At 35.9% G+C, this 27,394-nt stretch overlaps 1 protein-coding gene across 2 annotated transcripts in view; it reads left to right on the top strand.

Annotated features, from left to right (window-relative positions):
- Nucleotides 1-18,281, top strand: part of LOC131594802 (uncharacterized) — a 28,743-nt gene extending 10,462 nt beyond the window's left edge. Inside the window, exon 2 of one of the 2 annotated variants that reach the window (XM_058867004.1) lies at nt 155-18,281. In XM_058867004.1, the coding sequence (XP_058722987.1) occupies nt 1,819-2,757 (939 nt within the window). In that variant the 5' untranslated portion in view covers nt 155-1,818 and the 3' untranslated portion in view covers nt 2,758-18,281. Of the gene's footprint in view, nt 1-146 lie in introns of both variants that reach the window. The other variant, XM_058867003.1, reaches the window with a different exon arrangement.
- Nucleotides 18,282-27,394: the final 9,113 nt, after the last annotated feature.

Here is a 27,394-nt window from a genome sequence, read left to right as displayed (position 1 = left end):
GTCTTTCATCTGAATCTTTTATACTTTTTGATGTTATGACAATAAAGGGGAGAAGCGTGCTAATTGAATTGATTTATATTATCAGTTGCTGGGCTTAAGTCTCAACATTCCTAACAATTATATTACAAGTTTTCTGTCTATGATAGTTTTGCAGGAATGCGATATTCTGGACAAGCTCAATATGGGGAGAAGAAAATATTGAGGAGAAGTAAATCTGAAGAAGAAATCAAAGAGTTGAAGCAATCAAGCTTAATGTTCTGATACAAGCCTTTGCTAGTGCTCTGATACAAACTTTGCTCTGATTGCTCTAATACAAGAAGTTACAAGATCAGAAAGAAGCTATGCTCTAACGCATGAAGCCACAAAACTCTGATACAAGCAAGTCTTGTTGATGCTGATAAAATCAAGTGATCTCAAAGAGAAATTCAAAGCTCTAAAGTTGTCAAATGGAAGCTCTGAAGTGAAGCTCTGAATTATCTGAAAGTTCAAAGTTCAACGTGAAAGTCTCATCTGAAATGCAAAAATACTCAGGGAAGTCTTTTATTGATAAATTCTTCTAGTATTAATTTCAGGGGGAGATTGCTAATCTCAGGGAGAGACATATTCACACACTCTGAATTATATGATTTATGCTATATCTGTGTATTGTCTTTGTTCATCTGATATTCTAGATACAAATTCATATCAATTCTGTATGTTTTTGTCATCATCAAAAAGGGGGAGATTGTTAGAACAAGGAATGTTCTTATCAATATTCTTAGTTTTGATGATAACATTATGTATGAATTTTGTATAAGACAATGTGGTACTCTAATTCTTTACGTTTTCCATTTCAGGAAAAGTATAAAAGAGTATACACAAATCAGCGTTCAGAAGCACTGACCCAGAAGTTCTGGATGGCTTCACCAGAACATGGTCTGGCAAGACATCAGAAGATGGTCCTGCAAAATCAAACATGATCTGGAAAGCATCAGAAGATGGCAGTCAGAAGTAAAAGCTCTGAAGCTCTGATGGTATCACGCTGAAAGCACTTCAAGTCTGAAGACAGAAGTTGCATCTGCACCAAAGCTGAAGACTATGAAATTCAAACGTCTATTCTACACATTCTGAGTCCAGAAGAAAGTACAAGATGAAAAGGCTATAACGTCAAATCTCTGGCTGACAAAAGGAATGTTAGAAGCTAAAAAAGGCAAAGTCAGTAAAAGCAGCAAGAGCATGGCTCGAGGTAGTTGACAAAAGTGTGAAACATTAAATGCAGCTTTCTACTATTCACGCAATGCATTAAATGCTCCCAACGGTCATTTCCTCTCAGTGCCTATATATAGAAGTTCTGATTCAGAAGCAGCAAAAACACTCTTGCGACTTGCGCAAATATACCGAAACGCTGTCAAACTGAAAATCAAAGAAGAACTTCATCTTCAACCTCACAACTTTGTAATATTTTAGTGAGTGTTAAGAATTAGAACTTAAGAGAAATATCACTTTGTGATTACAGCTTTCTTAGAAGCAAATCAAACTCTTGTATTATTTGTTTTACATTGATTGTAAAAGGATTTCCTAGAGTGATCAAGTTGTGATCAGGATACTCTAGAAGACTTAGAGTGTTTCTAAGTGGAGAACCATTGTAATCAGTTTGATTAGTGGATTAAATCCTCAGTTGAGGTAAATCACCTTGTCAGGGGTGGACTGGAGTAGTTTAGTTAACAACAAACCAGGATAAAAATAATTGTGTTCTTTATTTTTATCTACCATTTTTTAGAAGTTACACTTATTCAATCCTTCGCTTTCTAAGTGTTTTTCACTCCTTCAGCTTTCAGAATGGAAGATGATGAGAATATTGAAGCAATGTTTTCCAGAATCCAGACTCTGACTGCTGGATTGAGAGTTCTTGACAAGGGATACACAAAAGCTGATCATGTTAAGAAGATAATCAGAAGTCTACCCAGAAGATGGGGACCAATGGTTACAGCTTTCAAGATTTCAAAGAATTTGAATGAAGTATCTCTTGAGGAGCTTATAAGTACTCTGAGGAGTCATGAGATTGAACTTGATGCAAATGAGCCTCAGAAGAAAGGTAAGTTTATTGCTTTAAAATCTAAAAATAAATCTTGTGCTAACGCTTTTCAGGCAGAAGAGGAAGGATCCGACGATTCAGAGTCAGAAGAAGAAGATGAATTTTCTCTCATATCCAGAAGGGTGAATCAACTCTGGAAGAGTAAGCAGAGAAGATTCAAGAACTTCAAGAAACCTGAAAAGGGAGAATCTTCTAAACACAGAAAATCTGGCAAGAAGAAGGTAGTGTGCTATGAATGCAAAGAACCTGGACACTTCAAGAATGAATGTCCTAAGCTTCAGAGGGAAAAGCCTAGAAAGAAGTTTGAAAAGAAAAAAGGCATGATGGCTACATGGGATGACTCTGATTCATATGATCAAGAGTCAGACTCTGAAGATGAGCAAGCCAACATAGCATTCAAGGCAACAGTTGATGCTGAAGAAGAATTTACCTCTGATTCAGACTCTGAAGAGGTATTTTCTGAACTCACTAGAGAAGACTTAGTTTCTAGCTTATCAGAACTTCTGGAAGTCAAGAGTAAACTTAGTCTCAAATACAAAAAGCTCAAAGAGATTTTTGCATCTGAAACTAAGAGATTTGAAATAGAAAACTCTGAACTAAAAGAAAAAGTTTTAAAATTAACTAATGATGTTGATTTTTTTGAAAACATCTTCAAGTTCAGACACGTCTATTCCAAGCACTAATAATATTCTGAAAGAATATGACTTGAGCTTCAGAAAGTTCTTATCTAGAGGTATAGGTAGAAGTTAGTTAGCCTCTATAATTTATGGTGTTAGTGGAAACAAAAGGGTAGGTATAGGTTTTGAGGGAGAAATCCCATATAAACTAGAACCTGTTGATAAAATGATCATTGAATACAAACCTTTGTATGAACAGTTTAAGTATGGTCATTCTCATGATATCAAACACACATCACACTCTAAAAGTTTTCATCTCACACGCACACAAAGAAACATGTTGTTGCACATTCTTGAAAAACCTATGTAAAATCTCAATTCAATCAGAACGTGAGAAGGACTAACCCAAAAGGACCCAAAAGAATGTGGGTACCTAAGGATAAGAAAATTCCTGTTGCAGATCTCTTTCACAGCACAAAAGACAAACATGTCATGGTACCTGGACTCTAAGTGCTCACGTCACATGACGGGAAGAAGGTCTATGTTCCAAAGTCTAGAAGTTAGATATGGAGGAGAAGTGAAGTTTGGAGGGAACTAGAAGGGAAAAATCATAGGCTCAGGAACCATATGTAATGGTAATTCTCCCTCTATAACTAATGTTCTTTTAGTATATGGATTAGCTCATAATTTATTGTCCATAAGTCAATTAAGTGACAATGGTTATGACATAATCTTTAATCAAAAGTCCTGTAGAGCTGTTAGTCAATAGGATGGCTCAATGTTATTTACAGGAAAAACAAAGAACAACATTTATAAGATTGATCTTTCAGATCTTAAGAACCAACAGGTTACTTGCCTTCTGTCTGTTAACGAAGAGCAGTGGGTTTGGCACAGAAGATTGGGTCATGTTAGTATGAGAAAGATTTCTCAGATTAACAAACTCAATCTAGTCAAAGGACTCCCCAATCTGAAATATAAATCAGACGCTTTTTATGAAGCATGTCAGAAAGGGAAGTTTTCAAAACCTGCGTTTAAGTCTAAAAATGTTGTTTCCTCTTCTAGGCCTTTAGAACTTCTGCACATTGATCTGTTTGGCCCAGTAAAAACAGCATCAATCAGAGGCAAGAAGTACGGATTGGTCATTGTAGATGACTAAAGCAGATGGACATGGGTAAAGTTCTTAAAACACAAGGATGAGTCACATTCTATGTTCTTTGACTTCTGTAATCAGATTCAATCGGAAAAGGAATGTAAAATCATAAAAGTCAGAAGTGATCATGGTGGTGAATTTGAGAACATATTCTTTGAAATTTATTTCAAAGAAAATGGTATTGCCCATGATTTCTCTTGTCATAGAACTCCGCAACAAAATGGAGTTGTAGAACGAAAGAATAGAATCTCCATTAGGCCTATTCTCAATAAGACTCCTTATGATTTGTGGAAGAACAGAAAACCTAACATTTCATATTTTCATCCATTTGGATTTGTTTGTTATATTCTGAATACTAAGGATCATCTGAACAAGTTTGATTCCAAAGCTCAGAAGTGTTTCCTTCTTGGATATTCTGAACGCTCTAAGGGCTACAGAGTATACAATACTAGAACTCTGATAGTTGAGGAATCAATCAATATCAGATTTGATGATAAGCTTGGCATTGAAAAGCCAAAGTAGAATGAGAATTTTGCAGATATAGACATCTCTAAACCAGATCATGAAGAACCCAGAGGAAAGGATGACTCAGAAGATCAAGTTGCAGCTTCTTTAGAGAATCTCAGAATATCTGAAGAGCCAACACTCAAAAGATCTTCAAGAATCAACTATGCTCATCCAGTAGATGTTATAATTGGAAAGAAAGATGATCCCATCAAAACAAGATCATTTCTAAAGAACAACGCAGAATATCAATTTGGTTTAGTGTCTTTGATTGAGCCAACTTCTGTTGATAAAGCTCTGGAAGATGCTGACTAGATTATTGCTATTCAAGAAGAGTTAAATCAGTTTACAAGGATTGATGTTTGGGATCATGTTCCAAGACCTAAAGGATTCAATATTATTGGAACAAAATGGGTATTCAGAAAAAAGTTGAATGAGAAAAAGGTGAAGTGATCAGAAACAAAGCCAGACTGGTTGCTTAGGGCTATAGTCAACAAGAAGGTATTGACTACACTGAAACCTTTGAACCAGTGGCCATGTTAGAATCTATTAGATTGTTAATTTCTTTTGCCACTCAGAATAACACCACTCTTTATCAGATGGATGTTAAGAGTTCCTTTTAAATGGTTATATAGACGAAGAAGTCTATGTTCACCAACCTCCTGGTTTTGAAGACTCTAATTCTCCAGAACATGTTTTTAAACTAAAGAAATCATTATAAGGTTTAAAGCAAGCTCCCAGAGCTTGGTGTGAAAGATTAAGTTCTTTCCTTATGGATAATGGTTTCACAAGAGAAAAAGTAGACACAATTCTGTTATGTAAAACCTGTAAAAAGGATATTTTAATTTGTCAAATTTATGTTGATGATATTATTTTTGGAACATCTAATGCTACACTTGGAAAGGAATTTGCTAAGACTATGCAGGCAGAATTTGAGATGAGCATGATGGGAGATCTCAAATATTTCCTAGGCATTCAGATCAACCAAACTTCTAAAGGAACCTATGTTCATCAGACTAAGTATGTCAAAGAACTTCTAAAGAAGTTCAGACTATCTGAAAGTAAAGAAGCAAAAACTCCAATGCATCCAACTTGCGTTTTAGGTATGGATGAGGTAAGCAAGAAGGTAGATCAGAAGATCTACAGAGGTATGATAAGATATCTTCTCTATCTGACTGCTTCTAGACCTGATATTTTATTCTTGTGTACTAGATTCCAATCAGATCCTAGAGAATCTCACTTAACTGTTGTTAAGAGAATTCTTAGGTATCTGAAAGGTACTACTAATGTTGGTTTAGTCTACAGAAGATATGAAGAATACAACTTAGTAGGATATTGTGATGCTGATTACGCTGGAGATAGAATTGAAAGGAAAAGTACTTCTGGAAGCTGTCGGTTTTTGGGAAGTAATCTGATCTCGTGGTACAGCAAGAAGCAAGCAACAATTTCACTCTCTATAACAGAAGCAGAAAATGTAGCTGTTGCTGGATGTAGTGCACAGATGCTCTGGATGAAAAGTCAGCTAGAAGACTATCTGATATATGAGAGTAACATTCATATATTCTGTGATAATTCTTCTGCTATTTGTTTATCTCAAAATCCTATTTTACATTCTAAAGCTAAGCATATAGAGATTAAGCATCATTTTATTAGGGACTATGTTTAGAAGGGTGTTCTTTCTCTAAACTTTATAGATACAGACCATCAATGGGCTGATATCTTTATAAAACCCCTTGATGAAGATAGGTTTAAGTTCATTCTGAAAAACATCAGTATGAATTTATGCCCAGAATGAAGTTTTGAGATGATCTAATATGTGGATTAGTCTGAAGATTATGCTTTATTTTTTTTCTTATTTTACCTATCAGATGTTCTGATTGTGTATGTTCATATGGATACTCTGAAACTGTTATCACTAACGTTTCATGTGCCTAAGTATGACTCAAAACTTCTGTTAAAGCAAAACAACTGTCACCAGCTACCCCAAGAGGATGACCACTTGTTCACTCATTCTGAAGGGACAAGCATGCGTGCAGTTGATGAGACGCCGCCCTAGGTAACTGTGCAAAATCTTTTCAAATCTCACGCTATCCTCCACTAACGTCTTTCAGCATTAATTATAATTGATTCATATTCTATAACCGTTGCATTCAGAACTTCATTGCATTGCATTTTCAAACATGGTCTATATAAACTCATTTCATCTTCATTTTATCTCTTTTCACTCCTTCATCATCCTAGTTGTTTATGCATTTTTGCTCTCTATTTCGTCTCTACCAAAACCCTAAACCTAAACAACCCAGAATTCTAAATTTCTCTTCTTCAATGGCTTCATCTTCATCAAACCCGTCTGCATCTCAGCAACAACAACAACAACAGCAACCTGCTTCTTCTCAACAACAAGAGAAACCAGCATTCATAGAACCAACAAGAACGTGTCTGATTCCGTTTGCAGATTTAGAATTTCTCTGTGAACTTATGGTAGATTTCAACAATCTTCAAGCACACAACTTCAACATCAAGACGAACATGTTAGTTCAAGGCTGGGCAAACTACTTTTATCGTCTCATTGGACCAGTTTACCCAGATTTATTAAAGGAATTTTGGATTCATGCTACCCTAACCCCCAAAGCTATCATCTCCTTCGTCTTAGGGAAAGAGGTTTCAATTAATGAGAATCTCATAAGGAAGTCAATGAATCTCCAAGGTTTGGGTGGAGTAACTGGCGCTATACCTGGAAGAACTGACTGGGAAACAATTTACCCAGAAATCTTTACATCTGGTAAAGGATCACCAAACACCAAGGATCTGAAGCCTCCATACAGAGTTTAGGCAAAGATCATTCTGGGATCAATCAACCACAAAAAATCATTTGTCTCTCCAACCTACATAAATCAAGACCAGTAGTTTCTTCTGTATTGCAGTGGGAAGGGTATGAGAATTGATTTACCTCACATTTTGTTCCATCATCTATGGAATCATGTGAAGGAATCAAGAGAGGCAGAAAAGCTAAAATACCCCAAGATCAAGAAGAACACCATTCCTATGGGAAGGCTGATATCAGACACTCTGACAAAGAGTGGTCTGATAGATACTTTGAAAGAAGCTGGCGCAGTTCAAGATCTGACAACTGTTTGTGGGAGTACTCTGACTGCCCATAGTCTGAGGAGAATGAAATTGATTGAAAAGGTCCTTTCTCCTCCAACAGTGGTCAGTGATATTCTGTCCAGAAGAAATCCAGTTGTTGACTTCCAGTTGTTCTTCATGGAAGAACATCCAGACTTTGTCCTCTTCTATCTGGAGTCTTGTCTAAGAGACAATTCAGAATTTGATCCAGCTTGGCTACATGGGAGAAACCTTCCCTCTCTGGATGAATTAAACAATAGGGAGAAGAAGAAGGAGAAGAAGAAGAAGAAGAGAAAGGCTATTGGAGAAGGTCCTTCTACAAAGAAAGCTAAGAAGCTGAAGAAACCTTCAGGTATTTCTATTTATGATTTTGTACCTATTAATAGTTCTGAACAAGTATCAACAGCAGATCCTCTTTCTCATAAAATCCCTAGATCATTTGAATAACTTAAGAAGTTAATATATGACATGGATAATGTAGATACTTCTAGTCTACACTCTAGTTCTGACCTTCCCCCTCAGCAAAAACCACCATCTTCTAAAACTCCATCTTCCTCCACAATCTCAAAAGAAAAAGACCACTTCATTCTGAACCACAAATTCTGAACCCCCCACCTCTCACTGTTATATTCCCAATAATTCCATATGAAAATATCTTCTCCACTCCCCAACCTCAATCATCATCCTCTATCCCTCAACCAATCTCACCAATATCTGACCCTCCATCAGCAATTGACATTCATGTCCTCTGTAATTTCACTGAATCTTCATCCTCTGAATCTTCTCTCCTTCACCACCCTCGCATCCAAGATCCTACTTCTGATCCCCCAGTTGTCATTATTGACTCTGATCATGAAGCAGAATCTGCACCCATCTCTTATCTTCTTCCTGATAGACCATCTGAACCCTATCTCATCTCCAACCCCCCAAGAACCAATAACTATTATTAGACCCACTCCATCTCTACCCTCTGTTGATACTCGTTTTCAGGTACTTAACTACAGAGGGTACAGAACAGGTTGGAAATGCTGAAGGCTGCCCATGCTGTTGGAAAGCTCTGGGATGTTTTCACCAAAGAGCTGCAAGCTGAAGTTCTGGATCTTTAGAAAATCTGTGTCTCTGAAGCTCCTGGTCTAGCTGGTCTAGCTCTGGACTATGGTCATTGGAAGACTCTGTAGGAAATTAAGAAATGGAAAACTCTGCAAGCTGAAACTTCTGGTGCTGCTGCATCTGAAGTTGATGAGATGGACCTAGAGGCTGATGATATGGATTTGGATAATCCTCTGCCTATGGTGGTTTGGAAGCCAAAACAGTTTCCCTTCGCACCTAAGGATCTTACTGTTCTGACTGGTGATATGGAGACTCTGTTCTCATGTTTTGACGCTAACCCAGTTGATCAACTTATTGTTCAATCACCTCTTTCTTCTGTTGCTAGTTCCTCTACCTCTGAAGTGTGGAAGACTCTGAAGAAACTTCAGAAGAATCAAGAGGATTTTTTTGATCGTCTGGCCAAGCAAGAGGATACAAACCAAGAGTTCAAGACTTGGATGTAGAAATCAGAAGAAAGTTATAAGAAGCAAGCAGAAGACACTGCTGATATCAAGAATCTACTAGCAGCATTAGCCTCTAAACTTACCCAGTCTTAGTATGTGTCTTGAGTTTTTTTTCTTCAGTTTTCTTTGTTTCTTGCATCTGCTTTCGTTTGTCCATTGCATGTGATTGTAAACACTCTGTTTTATCAATAAATTTCTTCCTTCATCTTTTGTGTGTCTTTCATCTGAATCTTTTATATAAATATGTGCTTTTTGATGTTATGACAAAAAGGGGGAGAAACGTTCTATTTGAACTGATTTATTATATCAGTTGCTGGGCTTAAGTCTCAACATTCCTAACAAAAAATATTGCAAGATTTCGTCTCTGATAGTTTTGCAGGAATGTGATTATCTGAAAAAGTTCAAAAAGGGGAGAAACGTATCTTGAGAAAATCTTCCAAAGATTTGAAGCAAACAAAGTTTAATGCTCTGATACAAGATATTGCAAAGATCTGAAGCAATCTACTCCGATGCTCTGATAAGCTAAGCGTTCTAAAGAAAAATTCAAAGCTTTGAAGTTGTCCAATGGAAGCTCTGAAAGAAAGCTCTGAATCATCTGAAGATAAAGCTCAACGTGAAAGTCTCTTCTGAAATGGAAAATACTCAGGGAAGTCTTTTATTTATAAATTCTTCTTGTTTTAATTTCAGGGGGAGATTGTTAATCTCAGGGGGAGACATATTCACACACTCTGATTAATATGCTTTTATGCTATATCTGTGTATTATCTTTTTCATCTGTCATTCTGGATACAAATTCATATCAATTCTGTATGTTTTTGTCATCATCAAAAAGGGGGAGATTGTTAGAACATGACAAATACTGCACGTAGACTGGACACCGAACCTATGTATGGTGAAGCCCTAACAATGGTGGTTCCATGGCCCTACGTCCAAGCTTCGTTCCAAGGGTCCTGTCACGTATTAAAAGCTACCAGAAACTCATGTAAAGCGTTAGATTCAATTGATATGTATCGAAACATGACAAACAAAAATTCACGAATATATGAAAAAAAAGGAACATAGTATGGTCGTGTTGCACATTACGAGGGGCTCTGTTATAATAAGAAATGTTCTGATCAATATTCTTAGTTTTGATGATAACAATGTATATGAATTTTGTATAAGACAATGTGGTACTCTAATCCTATGCATTTTCCATTTAAGGAAATATATAATGAGTATGCACAATTCAGCGCAAGAAGCACTGACTCAGAAGGTTCAAGTATGCAACATCAGAACATGCTCTCGCAAGACATCATAAGATGGTAAAGCAGAATCAGAACATTGTCTATTGAAGCATCAGAAGAACTTGAGTTCAGAAGCAGAAACACTGAAGTTCTTATGGTATCACGCTAGAAGCACTTCAAAGTCAGAAGACAAGAAGATGCTCTGCACCAAGCTGTTTGACTCGGATTAATTCAAACGTTGTATCTACAAAGATCAGATCAGAAGCAAGTACAAGATGGAAGGCTACGCTGACTGACAAAAGGAACGTTAGAACCTATTAAAGGCAAAGTCAGTTAAAGCAGGAAAAGCAAGGCTCGAGGTAGTTGACAAAAGAGTGAAACATTAAATGCAATGCTGTACGGATCATGCAACGCATTAAATGCTCCCAACAGTCATCTTCTCAAAACGCCTATAAATAGAAGTTCTGATGAGAAGCTGTAGACACAACTCTTGCGCAAAAATACAGAAACACTTTCAAATTCAAAAGCTCTCAAACTTCATCTTCAACCTCACATTACTTTTGTAATATCATAGTGAGATTTAAGCTTAAAACTTAAGAGAAATATCACAGTTGTGATTATAGCTTATTAAGAAGCATTGTAATACTCTTGTAAGAATTTGTTTACATTAATTTGTAAAAGGTTCCTAGAGTGATCAAGGTGTGATCAGAATACTCTAGAAGACTTATAAGGTATCTAAGTGGAAAACCATTGTAATCAAGGTTAATTAGTGGATTAAATCCTCAGGTGAGGTAAATCACTCTAAGGGGGTGGACTGGAGTAGTTTCGTTAACAACGAACTAGGAATTCAAGTGGCTATATAATGGTGTCATCTCTGCTCTTCAATCTCAGCACATCACGAATAGTTTTCGTCCAGTATGAGTTTCATTTGTCTCCAAATAGGGTTTGTCTGGGTTTGGTACTGTCATGGGTTGCTATACCAATTTTCATTCAGAAGAAGAGAAAAGAGGGTTGGGGACACTGTGTATTTCTGTCATGAATTCGTGTGTGTGACCACCAAAAAGTGTTCGTTCCTTGTATGGTCAGGCCTTCTAAAGGATTTTGTGATTTGTGATTTGAGTTTTGAACACAATTGTGATTTGTGTTCTGAGTTACAGGAAGTAAGGGATTCCTCCCCTATCTTCTTCCTCATGTACACCACAGTGTGTGTACTTCACAAAGGAAGTTGGTGGTAGTGTTCAACAGGGTGTTATGACATTGATCCTCTTTGTCATATTATAGCTAAAAAGGGGGAGAGTTATCCAAAATATCATCTAAAGTCCACTACTATCAAAAGAAACAAAGGATTTTGTAGACACAGTATGGACCTGAAGAACAGAAGATGTTGAAGCCCAATTCTGAGAATGTAAAAAATCTGTTCTTCCTTGTTGTCTTGAAAGTTGAAGCATTTATGTTTTGCTGCATTTTTAATGTATGTATAGTTTTAGCCAAAATATGCCAAAGGGGGAGATTGTTGATGTTTTTATTGGCTGATTGATATCTATGTTTGGCTAAAATATAATAGCAGCAAAATATAATACAATGTATAAGTCTTGCAAAAATAAAAGAACAAAACAGGTACAAGCAAGATGTTATATGGAATGTTATGACATCAATTCATGACATCGCGCCTGCAGAACTGGAATAAAGATTCAGTTTCATTCTCAACAGATACAAAATATTCTATGAATATTATGTAATCCAATGTGGCACAGATTTTAAGGTCAATAGAATCAAGTCAGAATATTGAAGAATCAAATCAGAATATTGAAGATTCAGCAGTTTCTAACTTAGGAGATAAATTAGGAAACTTGTGATCGAAGACCTTTCTTTTAGCAGAAGATATCTGCATATTTGTAACAGCCAGTAGTGCTGCGATTTGTAAGCCCAAGTCCAATTGGGAATAGGTTATAAATAGAAACCTTTGTTACCTAGTTTGACAGAAAAAATATAGAAAACTGTGTTTAGAAAATATGTAGTCATTAGGGTTTCTATAGGTAGACCACCCAGGCTGTGGGATGGCTGTCATGTCCTTCTCGAAACCTTTAGGTAAGAGAAGCTATTGTTCTCACTCGAAACCTGTAGGTAAGAGTTGAGTATTGTGTTCTTGATTGAAGTTGTGAAGCAAGATCAAGTTGTTAGAACATGAAATGTTCTAATCAATATTTCTAGTTTTGATGATAACATTATATATGAATTTTGCATAAGACAATGTGGTACTCTAATTATTCACGTTTTCCATTTCAGGAAAAGTCTAAAAGAGTATGCACTAAATCATTATTCAGAAGCTCTGACCCAGAAGATCTGGATGGCTTCATCAGAACATGGTCTGGAAGACATCAGAAGATGGTCTTGAAGAAATCAAAACATGATCTAGAAGGCATCAGAAGATGGCAATCAAAAGCAAGGCTCTGAAGATTTGATGGTATCACGCTACAAAGAACTTCCAAAGTCTGATGACTGAAGTAGCCTCTGCACCAACGCTGAAGACTATGATATTCAAACGTCATTCTAATAGTCTGAGTCCAGAAGCAAGTACAAGATGAAAAAGCTACAACGTCAAATCTGTCTGTCAGACAAAAGGAACGTTAGAAGCTACAAAAGGCAAAGTCAGCAAGAGCAGTTGAAACAAGGCTCGAGGTAGTTGACAAAAGAGTGAAACATTAAATGCAGCTGTGTACTATTCACGTAAAGCATTTAATGCTGTTCAACGGTCACATTTCTCACTGCCATATAAAAGAGAAGTCCTGTTTGCTAAAGAAATACAACGCACGCTGAGAGAACTTATGCTGCCAAATTGATTCACAAAGCTATCAAACAAAAAGCAAGGAAACTTCATCTTCAACCTCACAAATCTTATAATATCTTAGTGAGTGTTAGAACTTAATCTTGAGAGAAAAATCACTTGGTGATTATAGCTTATTAAGAAGCACATTAAACTCTTGTAATATTATTTACTATTTTATAAAAGGAAATTCCTAGAGTGATCAAGTTGTGATCTGTATACTCTAGAAGACTTAGAAGTTGTCTAAGTGGAATACCATTGTAATCAAGGTCGATTAGTGGATTAAATCCTCAATTGAGGTAAATCACTCTGTAAGGGGTGGACTGGAGTATTTTGAATAACAACGAACCAGGATAAAAATAACTGTGTGATTATTTTTATCTGCCATTTTTTAGAAACAACCCTTATTCAATCCCCCCTTTCTAAGTGTTTTTCACTCCTTCACAAGTTAGTGTTCATTGTTAATTGTTTAAATAGATGTTGCAGGGTTGTAACAGTTAGGTATCACTAGGGAGTGAGCAGTGGTTCTCTTGTCTTAGATGGGGTTCTAAGATAAAGGTTGCATTGGGTAGTGACTATGTAAACCAAAGGTTGTTTATTTGTAAACCAGAGGTTGTTTACATAAAATAGTACTACTGATCGTGAAATCTTCTTCTTGGCTTGGTAGACGCCAGAGTAGGTAGTTAAATCGAACTGGGTTAATGATTCACTGTGTTATTTATCTTCGGCATTGTATTGTCTGTTCAGTCTTGGATGTTGTAACATCGCGTATAACATCAGGTTCAGGTTTGATAGTTGTTCCTTTTACAGAACCAATAAAGATTATAATCTGGTTATGTTGACTGAACATACATGATCCCAGTACTCATGGACTCCTTCTTAGGAGTAATTAAAAATTGGGGATCTTTCTGTTCTGCCTTTGCTAAGCTAATAACAGATCAGATGTCTTGACATTGTGAGTGACATCTTGAGTCTGTCATACCAGAATTTCACTTGATGAATCATGATCAACCCTTGATCAAATGATGAATGTTACTTCAAAATGTTGATGTTGACCAAAAATCAGGAGTTTTGACTGTAATTTGACCATAATTGACTTTGAGGTCAAACTAGTTGACTATTGATCATTTGAGTAGTTGACTGAGCAATCTTGGGACTCAGAGCTTGGAGATTATCATGAGGATCCTTTGAGGCATATGAGATGCTATGAGGTCCACTTGAGGTATCAGAAACTGATTTTACTTGAAGAGAGAGAAAACCCTAGTTGGAGACTTGTTGCTTATGAGACAAGTAAGTGAGCCCAATTCTTGCATAGTCTTGAGTCATATGAGTCAAAGTATCTTAAAATATGATGGAAAAATTTTGGGGTATGACAGCTGCCCCTGTTCAATCTTCTTAAACTAGAGGATCTAGATTGACTTGTGTGCCTGTCGGAATCTGAAGGTGGAAGAGGATTGAATAATAGAATACCCGGAAATTTGCCCTTGCTGAGATAGGGACCTTTGTCGTAGATGGGCTTGAAGATGCCATCTAGGAGAAGCATTGTCGGAGATGGGCTTAACTATGCCATCTGGATTTGATAATATGAAAGTAAGAATAAGTCGTACATTAGACTGTATCTGAGCACAATGTGTTGAGAAGTGTTTGTTGGAGATGGGCATGTAGATGCCATCTATTTTTGGAGATTGATAGTGTCAGCACCGTTCGTGGCGACCGAATTAGATCTTTGAATGTTGATTGTGTCAGTACCATTCGTAGTAACCGAATTAGATCTTGGAAAGATAATTGTGTCTACACCGTTCGTGATGATAGAATTAGATCTTGGAATATTGATCGTGTCAGCACCGTTCGTAGTAACTGAATTAGATATTGGAAAGATGATCGTGTCTACACCGTTCGTAATGATAGAATTAAATCTTTGAATGTTGATCGTGTCAAAACCGTTCGTAGTAACTGAATTAGTTCTTTGAAGGATGATCATATCTACATCATTCATGATGATAGAATTAGATCTTTGAATGTTGATTGTGTCAGAACCGTTGGTAGCAAATGAATTAGATCTTTGAAGGATGATCGTGTCTACACCGTTCGTGATGATAGAATTAGATCTTTGAATGTTAATTGTGTCAACACCGTTCGTAGTAACTGAATTAGATCTTTGAAGATTGATCGTGTCTACACCGTTCATGATGATAGAATTAGATCTTTGAATGTTGATCGTGTCAGCACCGTTCGTAGTAACTGAATTAGATCTTTGAAGATTGATCGTGTCAGCACCGTTCGTGGTTATTGAATTAGATCTTTGAAAATTGGAGATATTATTTATTTGCCTGTACTCGTATCCTGAAAAAAAAAGTAGAGTTAATCTCTATGCAATGTCATGATGCATGTGATGTATTGTGTAATGAAATTCTCAAAATAAATGAGAATCTTTTAGGTTATGTATATATTGTATGTTTTTTGAAATGGATGATAGTGTTATGCATATGCCATGACGTATATGATGTATGAATGCAAAATGTCGTTAATGAGGACGACAGATCATAGTAGCGCCTGGCGAGGAAAATAAATCCCTGACTGTTGCAAAGATTACGGAGTACAAGTGTAGGAACTCTCGCTACATGCTCAAAAATATTCAGTTGGAGATCTTTAACTTCTTCTTGGGGATGGATGTATCTTGAATGATTGATCTTGATGTACCCTGACTGGGGATAAGAGAGATGAATAGAATCTCTGATGTTCCATCTGACTCAGCTCAACTGTGGCTGCCAACCTTTATGGGGATGGTGGATTTGGAGAAGAGATTATTCGTCAGCCAATTGTGGGGTCTTCTCTCTCGTCCTCTTTCCAGCATGCGTGGAATGGTGTAGCTGGTGGGTCAAAGGAGACCAAACACCTTCGTATTCTGATTGGCTGCACACGCGGACGTGGGGCCCAGTTTTATTCTTTAACCTTTCAGCATAAATTTGTTTATTATATTTATTGTACTGGGCGTGAACATTAAACATGAAACGTTTCTGACACAAATGGTAATGGTTACATGGAAATTGCCTCCAAAAACCAGGGTTCGAACCCTGCAGGTGGCAATTATATTTTTACTATTGGTTTCAATTGCGATTTCTCGATTATTCGATTTAATTAGTTTAATCAATTTTAAATTATAAAAATCATAAAAAACCCTAGAAAGGTTATAGGTGTTAGGGTTTGCCCAATCCCACTGCCCATTTGGCAAAAACATTAATCCTCAATCAATTTTCTCTTCGACCCGACTATATTGTGTAATAACTAAATTTATTAGTTATGAGAGGTAATGATAAAACTTGAAATTAATTACAAAATTAAAAAAAACACTTTATTTGCTGTTCGTGACGATCGAACCTATCGGTCAGAATGGTCAGCAATACATTATCTAATCCGTTAATTATGGTGATCAAACCTATTGATCATCGCAACTAACGGTAACATATTAAATCAGGGTTGTACGCCAAACTTAAAACACTCCTTCAAACTACAGATTTTCATCACTGCGATAGGTAACTCAAAATACCTTGCAAACCACAAAACTCAAAACTACGATAGGTAATTCAAAATACCTTCAAACCATATCATAGGCGTACAACCATGTGCCCGAACTACGTTGACTCTGATTCTCCCTAAGGAGATACGTAGGCACTTGGCAACAAGGCGAGTCCTCTTCCTCAAAATTCTAATCAGGTTTAAATCTTGTTGTCATTTACCCTATTAACTTTCTGTCATCTTTCTTTATGTTTAGCCACAAACCTTTATTTTAAACTGCAAACCTTAGGAAAGGGTTGAGGGTGCCTAACACCATCCCTTGACCTGATTATAATAACTTACCCAGATCTTTATACTGCGTAAGGTTTCCTATTTGCCCTGGTAGAATAGGTGGCGACTATAAATAATTTAATTTTTAGGGCAGGTTGCTACACCTTGCACAAAAATGGACATCCAAATCCTGCACTAAAAAAGCAATGAATCAGAGCACCATATAAGTTTAAATCTTCTCACAAATTCCCCCCAAAATTCATTCTCATTGAGCTATAAAAAGACTACTAACACAGTAGAAAGAGGGGGGAGAAAATTGTTAGAAAAAAGCTCTGCTAAAGAAAAATAAAATCCAAAAAAGCTTCCCTAAAAATTCATACTAAACTGGTTTAAAGTTTTCATCGATTCATCTTGAAATCACCTTAAAAACTTGTTGAAAACCATATACAACCTTCATTCAGTAGAACCTTTACCCTCATCTTCAGAACAAACACCTTCACAGCCACCTTAAACCTCACTCAACTTCAATACTCAACTCACCTCACTCTCACTACAAGAAAAAATTCCAACTGCCATAGACTCACTCAACCTTAAAACCATTCACCTGCAAATGATTCAAACAGAAACCATAAAAGTTCGTTTCACCTTCATCCCATTAACCTAACAGTAATCCAAACTCAGACCACCTCCATAACACACTCATAGTATTCACGCAATAACAACATACAGAACAACATCAGATTAAGCTCACAACAACAAGATTCACCCAAGAGGAAGAAGAGAAGATCAGCAAAGGAGAATATTAAGAGTACCTGAATCTTCACTTCTATTAGTTTTTTATACTTGCTTTTATACTTTGATTTCTGATTGCTTGATTTCTGATTGCTCTTCGAATTTGTATAGTAAAAATCTGAAGCATTTGGGCTTAATTTTAGGGTTATGTTGGGGATAAGGGTAATCTTTGATTTTCTTGCTTGATCTTAGTCTGTAGTTGTTGATTTTCGTTTGAAACTAAAATGCGAGTGAGAGACGAAGAGATTTAGGTCCTCATTTCAATTTCTTCTTCATGAATTCGAGAATAGGGATATGAGAAATCGAGACCGAGGTAGAGAGCCAATCGGTGTTGTCGCTGTTGCTGTTTGTTCACCGTGAGAAATTGAAACGAGAGAAATTTCCATGAGAGAGTGATATGAGGGAAGGAGATATAATTTGTTTTTTTGTTTCTGGAAACCGACTCAAGAAGAGGAACGAGTTTGATGTTATTGTTAGTGTGAGGTTGAAGATTATACCAATATAGGGATGGAGGCGGCTCACTCGTTTTTTTTAGCTTTAGGGTTTTCTAAACTTTAGCTAGCTCCTGGGCCTATGTCATCAAGCCCAAATCCAATTTCCTTGCCATACACACCCTGTAGTATGTGCTACACCTCCCATATTTGTTTAGTTTTTAGTCCATTTAATTGTTGTTTGTTTTAATTGTTTTGTTATTATTATTATAACTATGATTTTGTTTGTTTAATTGAAAATACAAAAAATATGTATTAGTATTGTGTAGTTTAATTTTATTTTTACTATATATAGAAAATACAAGGTATTTTGTTACGTAGGTTTGTAAGATTTTTATTTCTTATATTAAAAATACCAACAAAAAATATTAGATTAATCTCACAATTCGAAAATCAATAAACCTTGGTCCAACGCCAAGTCGTCAAATAATTTCTAGATCCAACGTCGAGTTTCTTCTTTTAAAACTTTCTTTAAACCATACTGAAAGATCGAGTGACAAGAAGTGTACACCTCTTGAGTACCTCGATTCTTTTGGATTAACACCCTTTTTTTAAACCTTTCTTAATCAAATCAAAACGATCAAGTGACAAGAAGTGAACACCTCTTGAATACCTTGATCTTTTGAATTAAAATACATTAATCAAATCAAAGTGATCAAGTGACAAGAAGTCAACACCTCTTGAATACCTTGATCTTTTGAATTAAAATACATTAATCAAATCAAAGTGATCAAGTGACAAGAAGTGAACACCTCTTGAATACCTTGATCTTTTAAATTACAATACATTAATCAAATCAAAGTGATCAAGTGACAAGAAGTGAACACCTCTTGAATACCTTGATCTTTTGAATTAAAATACATCAATCAAATCAAAGTGATCAAGTGACAAGAAGTGAACACCTCTTGAATACCTTGATCCTTTGAATCAAAATAAAATAATTAACAAGGACAACAAGTGACAATGGGGCTCGCTCCTGTTGAATACCTTGGGGAAAGACGCGCTAGGTGAACACCTATGCTAAATCCTTTGCTAAACATCCGCAAATATCCTTTTTTATCAACTTGGACAACAAGTGACAATGGGACTCGCTCCTGTTGAACACCTTGGGTAAAGACGCGCTAGGTGAACACCTATGCTCGATCCTTTACTAAAAGTCCGTCAATACCCTCTTTTACCAATGTGGATAACAAGTGACAATTGGTGAACACCTTTTGAATATCTTGGGTGAACAACGCGCTAGGTGCACACCTATGCTCAAAAGGTTCACTAAACATCCCTTAAAAAAACAATCTCGATTTCATTCAAACCTATTTGCCTTATGGCTTTTCACTCTTAAAATCTCTTTTTAAAACGAGACACTTATTCAATTTTAAAATGCGAACATACTTCCACATGTGAAGATCGAATATCTTCCACTCGAATACGATGATGGCCAAAATCTTGTTTTATCCTTGATTTAGTCATCCATTCTTGTAGTGATCTCATATCCATGTGCACGTAGTATTTCCATTTAAAAGCGATCGAGTACCTCTCGCTAAAATCAATTAACAAACTTTTGTGGTTCTTAGCCCGAACTACGATTGCTCTGACTTTCCCATTGCACGAGGGAATACGTAGGCACAAGATGCAAATGTCTTGGCGAGCATAATAATAAAAAAATCATTTCTTTTTCCTTACAATAATAAAAACCCTACAAATCCTTTCTTTCATCTTTTCTCGATTAATAAGCTAAAGAACACAATTATTACGCTAACACTCAAACACAAAACTAATTAAATGGGTCCCATCGAGTTCGATGGAGGTGAGGGGTGCTAATACCTCCCCCCTGCTTAATTGACTCACGAACCCTAATTTGGTTACGATGACCATCTTATCCTTTTCTTTTCTCTTTGTGGGTTTTATCGATATTTTCCCTTTCCTCTTGGAATAAATAAAGTTCGGTGGTGACTCTATTGTATTTTGAGCGCGCGATTACGCTCGAGTATATTTTTACCGCTACAGTAACTATTGGTAATGGTAACTCTTCCTCCGTAACTTATGTTTTATCAGAAGTATTCGCACATAACTTGTTGTCTACGAGTCAATTAAATGATAACAACTATGATATTATCTTTAGAACAAGTTTGATTCTAAGGTACAGAATTATCTTCTACTTAGATACTCTGAACGATTAAAAGATATAGACATTGAAGATTCAGAAGCAAAAGATAATTCAGAAGATCATCAAACTACAATATCTATGGATAACCTTTGTAACTCTGAGGATCACTAAAAAAAAAGAACTTCTAAGAATCAATTTAACTCATTCAGAAGACGTCGTTCTTGGAAAGAAAGATGACCTAATCAGAACTCTATCATTTCTCAGAAACAATGAAGAATCACTAGTTGAATTAGTTTCTATGATGGAACCAACCTCTGATTGGATTGCTGCTATAAGAACTAAATCAGTTTACAAGAAATGATGTATGAGATCTAGTTTCGAGACCTGACGAATTCAACATCATTAGAATTCATAAACTTCTGATTTACATGTTTCAGAAGTTCATTTCTTATACAGCTCAGAAGTTCACCTAATAAAAACGCTGTAACACACTAACACTAGGATTTGAACGCATGTTCAATTTCTGAAAGGTCACGCGTGCAAGATATGGTGACGAAATCCCTAGGAAACTATTTCAATCACTTCAAAAATCACATTTCCTCCCTTAATTGTCGGATTCATTAAATGTTTGCCATGATTATGATTTTAATATTTGATAAAAATTTGTTATTATCCATTTAAAATCTTTTATTATTTATTTGTTAACTGCATGTGTTCTCTGTAACACCCGGAAATTTATTTATTTATTTAAATAAATTATTCAAGGATTTAATATGGAAATTCGATCGAAGTTGGATTTATTAGTGATATTATAAGACGAGGGATTGGATTAATAGGATATATATATATATATATATATATATATATATATATATATATATATATATATATATATATATATATATATATATATATATAGGAGGGATCAAATTACACCCGAAGAGTTACACCACGAGTTACACTCGTTCAATAACTACATCTCGAATTAATATTTTTTAAATTCAACCGTTGGATTGAAACATAATATCATATAGATCATACCTATAAAGTTTGAGCTTAATCTATAATGATTTACTATATCGTCAAGATATCCAAAGATTAACGTCAAAATAAGCTTTCATATAACGTTAATTTTGATGTAATTCAATGACATAGTAAATCATTATAGATTAAGCTCAAACTTTATAGATATGATCTATATGATATTATGTTTCAATCCAACGGTTGAATTTAAAAAATATTAATTCGAGATGTAGTTATTGAACGAGTGTAACTCGTGGTGTAACTCTTCGGGTGTAATTTGATCCCTCCTCATATATATATATATATATATATATATATATATATATATATATATATATATATATATATATATATATATATATATATATGTGTGTGTGTGTGTGTGTGTGTGTGTGTGTGTGTGTGTGTGTGTGGGGGAGCGATTAAATTATATGATCGGATAAAGTCGGAAGATAAATAATATTAGAGTTATTATTTATATTAGGAGTTATTCAATAAATTGGTTGGATTTTATTATAGGTGTGAACTAGCAATTGAGGGGTATTAGTTAGTAAAACCCAAACATGAGTTTTAGAAGCCCATTTATCCTACTAGGTTTTGTTAGAGTAGTAGTAGTAGTTATCAAACCAAAACAAAAGAAACAAATAGTCACGTAGCAGAGAAAGAGGAAAATAGAACCAAGGGTTTTGGTGCTAGCAGTTTCGAAATTGAAGGTTTCAGTGTTAGAAGTTGTAGTTTACCGATCGAATTTTCGAGCTCCGTTCAATCCAAAGGTAAGGGGTGGGGTTCGACTAATATAATCGATTGTATGATAGTTGTTATGTGGGATATAGGGTTGTATGATTTTACTACTAATTTTGTGTTCACGTATTGAAATTGTTAATTTTTGTAATTTTGTTCGTGTATTAATTGATCTGGATTTTCAAACTAAGTTGTTCTATGGTTGATGTTGTTGCCCTCTGTTGTATCGATTAATTTTTGTAATATGTGTTGGTGAAGCGATGATTTGTGTTGGAAATTAGATCTTGTATGTGTTATGGGTTTATAAAATTGCAAGAACATAATGAGAGTAAATTGAATGAACATAACATAGTGGAGACGGGGTCAAAAGAACTTGAAGATCTTCCCCAAAAAGGAGACGGGCGTCTCCATAATTCTTCTCCCTCAACATAGGAGACCGGCGTCTCCATGGTACAAGCAGGTGGAGGCGGGCGCCTCCCTTCCTTAGGGGGCCCCACCTTTTTGTCTTCTCCTTTTTAGATACGTGCCCCCTTTAGGTTTACTGTGTTCTTAGTAACTTTTAATATAATTAGGTGGACTTTGGCATAGAAAAGACACAATTTTATATTAGAAGTCAAATGACTATATACATATAGATATCAGATGAACAATTAGTGATAAATTGGCAGTAGATTGATTAGGAGCAGAAACCAATAATTGGCAGAATATATGTAACAGGAAACTTTTGTTAGTAGCAGAAGTTGTAATATTGACAGGAAGTTAATAATGCAGGAATGACTTATATCAGTAAGAGTAATTTAATAGGAATACATAGTTGAGTAAATGAATGTTGCAGAAAATAAAAATAGTATAAAAACAGTAGTGTAGATGAAAATAACGTTATAATTAGTTGCCCGAAATCGAATGAAATTCGTCGGGGAGGTTCGTATATATAATTGGATAATGTTGGTTGGTTGTTTTGTTGAATATTATATCGATTGTGTGAATTGCAGGGACTGTTGAAGTAAGATGGTTTTGTCCCGAATTTGGACAAGTGTTGGTTGTAGGCTCAAATAGCCAAAGTGGAGAGTTGTTTGAGTTGCGATTTAAGTTGCTGTTTGAGTTGTTGTTTCTTTTGTTGTTGTTCTAATTTCATTGTGATGTTATTGATTAGATGTCGTTCATGTTGTCGCATAAAATTTGCATTGCTTAAGTTGGCCTGAATTGGCACCTGATTAAGTTAGCCGTGATGGCACCCTGTTAAAGTTGTTGAAATGTCTCGATACCCTGGCATATGATTAAATTGGGAGTTGTACTCCGATGGATCCACATGCATTTGCATAGTCGAGTTTCATGTTGAGTTGCATTTTGACGTCGTTGTTATTGCTATGTTGTTTGGTTGTTTGTTGTATTGTGGTTGTTCCTAAATGTGGTGAGTATTGTATGATTCTATGTCTAATATATCAATTATCATACTTTTGCTTATAATTTTCGATATCTCACCCTTTGTTTGTTTGTCGTTGCCTTTATATTAGTAACGTGCAGGTAGCGAGGAATAAAGACTTAGTAGCTTATTGGTGTCGTCGCTCTGATACGTAGCACTCGGGGGGGGGATGAACGCTTGTTTTGATTTATGTTGTTATTTCCTTTAAAGTTGAATTTGGTTGTTATTTTGAGAATTCTTGTTGTTGATATAAGTTGTTGAAAGATGCTATGATTACTCGCAATTTTAAGTTGATTTATTTTCCGCTGCGGTTACTTAATTTAAAGTTGAATCATTGAGACTAAATACTTGTTGAAGTTCTTTATTTAATTTTGGTTCTATGTATCTGTTTAAAAATTAAGTTGTTCCGTTGTTGGTTTGAATGTTGAATGTAATACCTCAAGTTAAATCGAATTTTTGGCATTCTGATTTTAATATAAATGTTGGGTAGATTTGGGGTGTTACATTCTCTCTATAAATAGTGTTAGAAACCGCTCAATTCACTTTTTCTCTTTCGACTTTTCAAACCCTATATACCTTTTGCCTCCTTTTTCTCTCCTCACAAAAACGTCAACTGTTCATCTATGGCGTTTTCTTCATCCTCTCAACAAAATCTTGCTGCTACATCGAGCAATCCTCAAACTGAGGGTTATGTTGAACCACGAAGGACTATGCTTCTTCCCGTGAATGAGTTGGAAGTAATCTGCGAATACATGGTTGATCTTGAAAACATCAAAGAAAATAAGTATGATTTGCTCCCTGTAGTTGAATTTCAAGGTTGGGGAAATTTCTTTAACAGGTTGATTGGACCAGTCTTCCCTCACCAGGTTAAAGAATTTTGGATTCATGTGGTCACTTCGCCAAAAGCAATTCTGTCATTCGTAATGGGCAAACAGATTGTTATCACCGAAAACCTAATCAGTCAGTTAATAGGCTTAGAAGGTGAAGGATTTGTCGGCATTGCTGATGGAAAACCAGATATGTCACTGGTTTATGCTGAAATCTTCAAAAACGGGGAAGCTTCTTGAAAATTCAAACATCTGAAGGACTATTACCAGGTTTGGGCAAAAATCTTCCCGGGTTGTATCTTTCACCGAAAAGCAACAAGTTCTTCAGATTATATCAATACAGATCAACAATTCCTACTATACTTCCTTGGTAATAATATCAAGATCGATTTATCATATATCCTTTTCAAACATCTATGGACTCATGAAAAGGAAACCAGAAAAGAAGAAAGAAATTGAAAGGTTAAAGGCAAGAAAAATTGCATCCCTCTTTAAAGACTAATATCAGACATTCTAACAGAGAATGGTCTGATAGCGCATTTAGAAGATGCCAATTTGCTGAAAGAGTTAGACCCAATATGTGGAAAAGCCCTAAATGGGAGGAATTTAAAGAAGATGAACATCATTGAGAAAATTATCTGTCAACCCACTCCTTACACGGCAAGATTTATCACAACAAGAAGAGTTCGGGTTGAAAACTTTCCTATATTCAACGCTGGAGACACCCCAGACATCATACTACACTTCCTTGAGTCGTGTAAGAAGGAGGGCACACCAATTGACCCAACATGGTTTCAAGGGAGAAACAATCCTCTACAGATAGATTACAAAGAGAAGAAATCCAAGAAGAGGAAAACTTTTGAAGAAGGCACTTCCACGAGAGCTCTCAAGGTTCAGAAGACAAAGAAGATAACATAGAAACATATTGGGTAAATCAATCTCAAGGTTTAGAAGACAAAGAGGAAAGCTGTTGAAGAAGGCACTTCTACCTCTATCTCTGTTGTCAATTATGAAAATATAGAAACATGTGAACAACCCCAAATATCAGAACATCAACCATATCAAACAATTGAATCCCCAACAATTGAACTGTCCTTACCTCAGATAATTCCACCATTTGTATCTCATACATCCGAACCACCTTCATCATCGGAACCAATGTCACAACAAACTTTTGATAAACAAAATCTAGATACTTCAAATCCTGAATCTGATCCCACAAGTCCTCCAGTAAATCAAGAACAAAACCAAAACATCACATAATTATTGTCTGATATTGACAATTTTGAACTTCCACCAGAACAAACTGGGCCCCCTCAATCACCAGATACCACAAAAATCACTTAGCCTGAAAACCAACAAGAAACTCTGAATCATGCTTCCCAACAAACAGATCCAAACACTTTAGAAATCCCACCTGAAACAGAACTTCCAATCCCCACACAAAGAGAATCTTCATCCATATCACTAGCAGAAGCTCAACCATTCTCACAAATAGAAATTGTTCAACTCCCTGACCTTACAACATCAACTCCACCAGAGAGCCGACCGGAAACTCTTGTTTCTGCTCTCAAACCATCAAATCCAAATACAACAGAACTTCCACTCCCAACAGAAGAAGAACCTTCTCTTCCCACAGAACAAGATCTCAACCCATCCAGAATCAACTACAAAACCAGATCTCAACCCACAATACCAACTACAAAACCCTATGAATGGTTCCAAGGATCTTGGAACATTCCTGGCATCACCAGCACCTTAGCTGTGATATTACCTAATATTCCTGCACATAACATCTTTGCTACCTCTGAATCAATCGAACACACCTCACCATAATCCCATGAAATTACTTCACCTCACTCCCTAGAACATATCTCTTTTCCATCCTCACCCAAATTTCAAATCATTTCATCCTCACCATCACCACAAAACTCACCATCCAACACACCAAACTTACCCCTGATCACATCAGAAGTCCCACTTCCGGAACCTCAACCAACTGAAACCTCTTAACCTCAACCAGAACAATCCCTTGAACCTCAACATCCTGAACCAACTCACGAACCTAATCCAACAGATGTTGATATATTATTTCAGAATTTTGAAATAGAGATGCAGGACTGGATTGCAAAATTAAAGGCTGATTGTGCTATAAATGGGAGTCCAGTGGCTTTAGAAGCCCTTTGGGATGCATTCAGAAGGAGATTCAACTTTGAATCCCTCAAACTCAAATAAGTATGTCGTACTCATGCTAATGATAAATTTTCTGAGTGTCTGAATGATGTCATCGCACTAGTGATGGATCTCTGGGCATTAAAGCCTCCTCTTATGATCAGCAATGCTCCTTGTTATTCATCTTCTGAACATATGGATATAGATGATGACCAAGAAAATCCTTTGGATTTAGTAAAACAAGTTCCGATTGAATTACCAAAAGTCATCTATGAAGGAATAATACCAATCTGGGTGGTAAATGCATATCTTCTGACTCCTAAGATTCTTACTGTTTCCTCTGTGCTTGTAACTTCTGACGTTGCCTCAACCTCTGATCCATCCTCTCGTATGCTCAAAACGCTTAATGAACTAGAGAGGGAAAATGCAGCGGTTAAGGAACGACTAGACAAGCAAGATGAGACCAACAAAGAATTCAAATCCTGGATGATTAGGCAAGATGAGTCTACGCATGAAATCAAAAACCTTCTGATATCTCTTGTCCCTAAAAAATCTTTGATCCTGTTTTTAGATTCTCTAACATTGTCCTGACTATCTTTTTTTTTTGTGTTTACCTCGCTGATTGTCTTGAACTTTAGTTTATCTATGAACATCTTTCTTTTGTGCTTTATTTGACTGTTTTATCTTTTACATTGTTTTTTGATTATGACAAAAAGGGGGAGAAAGTGAATCTGTGAAATTTTGATCTGATTAAAACATAACAGTTACTGGGATAAAATCTCAAACATTTCTAACAAAGTACAAAAGTACAAAAAGTTTCTTTCTGAAAGTCTGCAGGTAAAATAAATTCTGAAAGAAAGAACTTCTAAAGAAATATAATGAACATCATATTCTGAAAGAAAATATGATGAATCCTTAAAAGAAGCACAAGAACTCATTCTGCTCGATAAGATCTTCTAAA

The sequence above is a fragment of the Vicia villosa genome, linkage group LG4 (assembly GCF_029867415.1).
Source record: "Vicia villosa cultivar HV-30 ecotype Madison, WI linkage group LG4, Vvil1.0, whole genome shotgun sequence".
Taxonomy (NCBI): Eukaryota; Viridiplantae; Streptophyta; class Magnoliopsida; order Fabales; family Fabaceae; genus Vicia; species Vicia villosa.
Note: the sequence above shows the minus strand (reverse complement) of the source record. Positions and strands in the feature narration are given on the sequence as shown.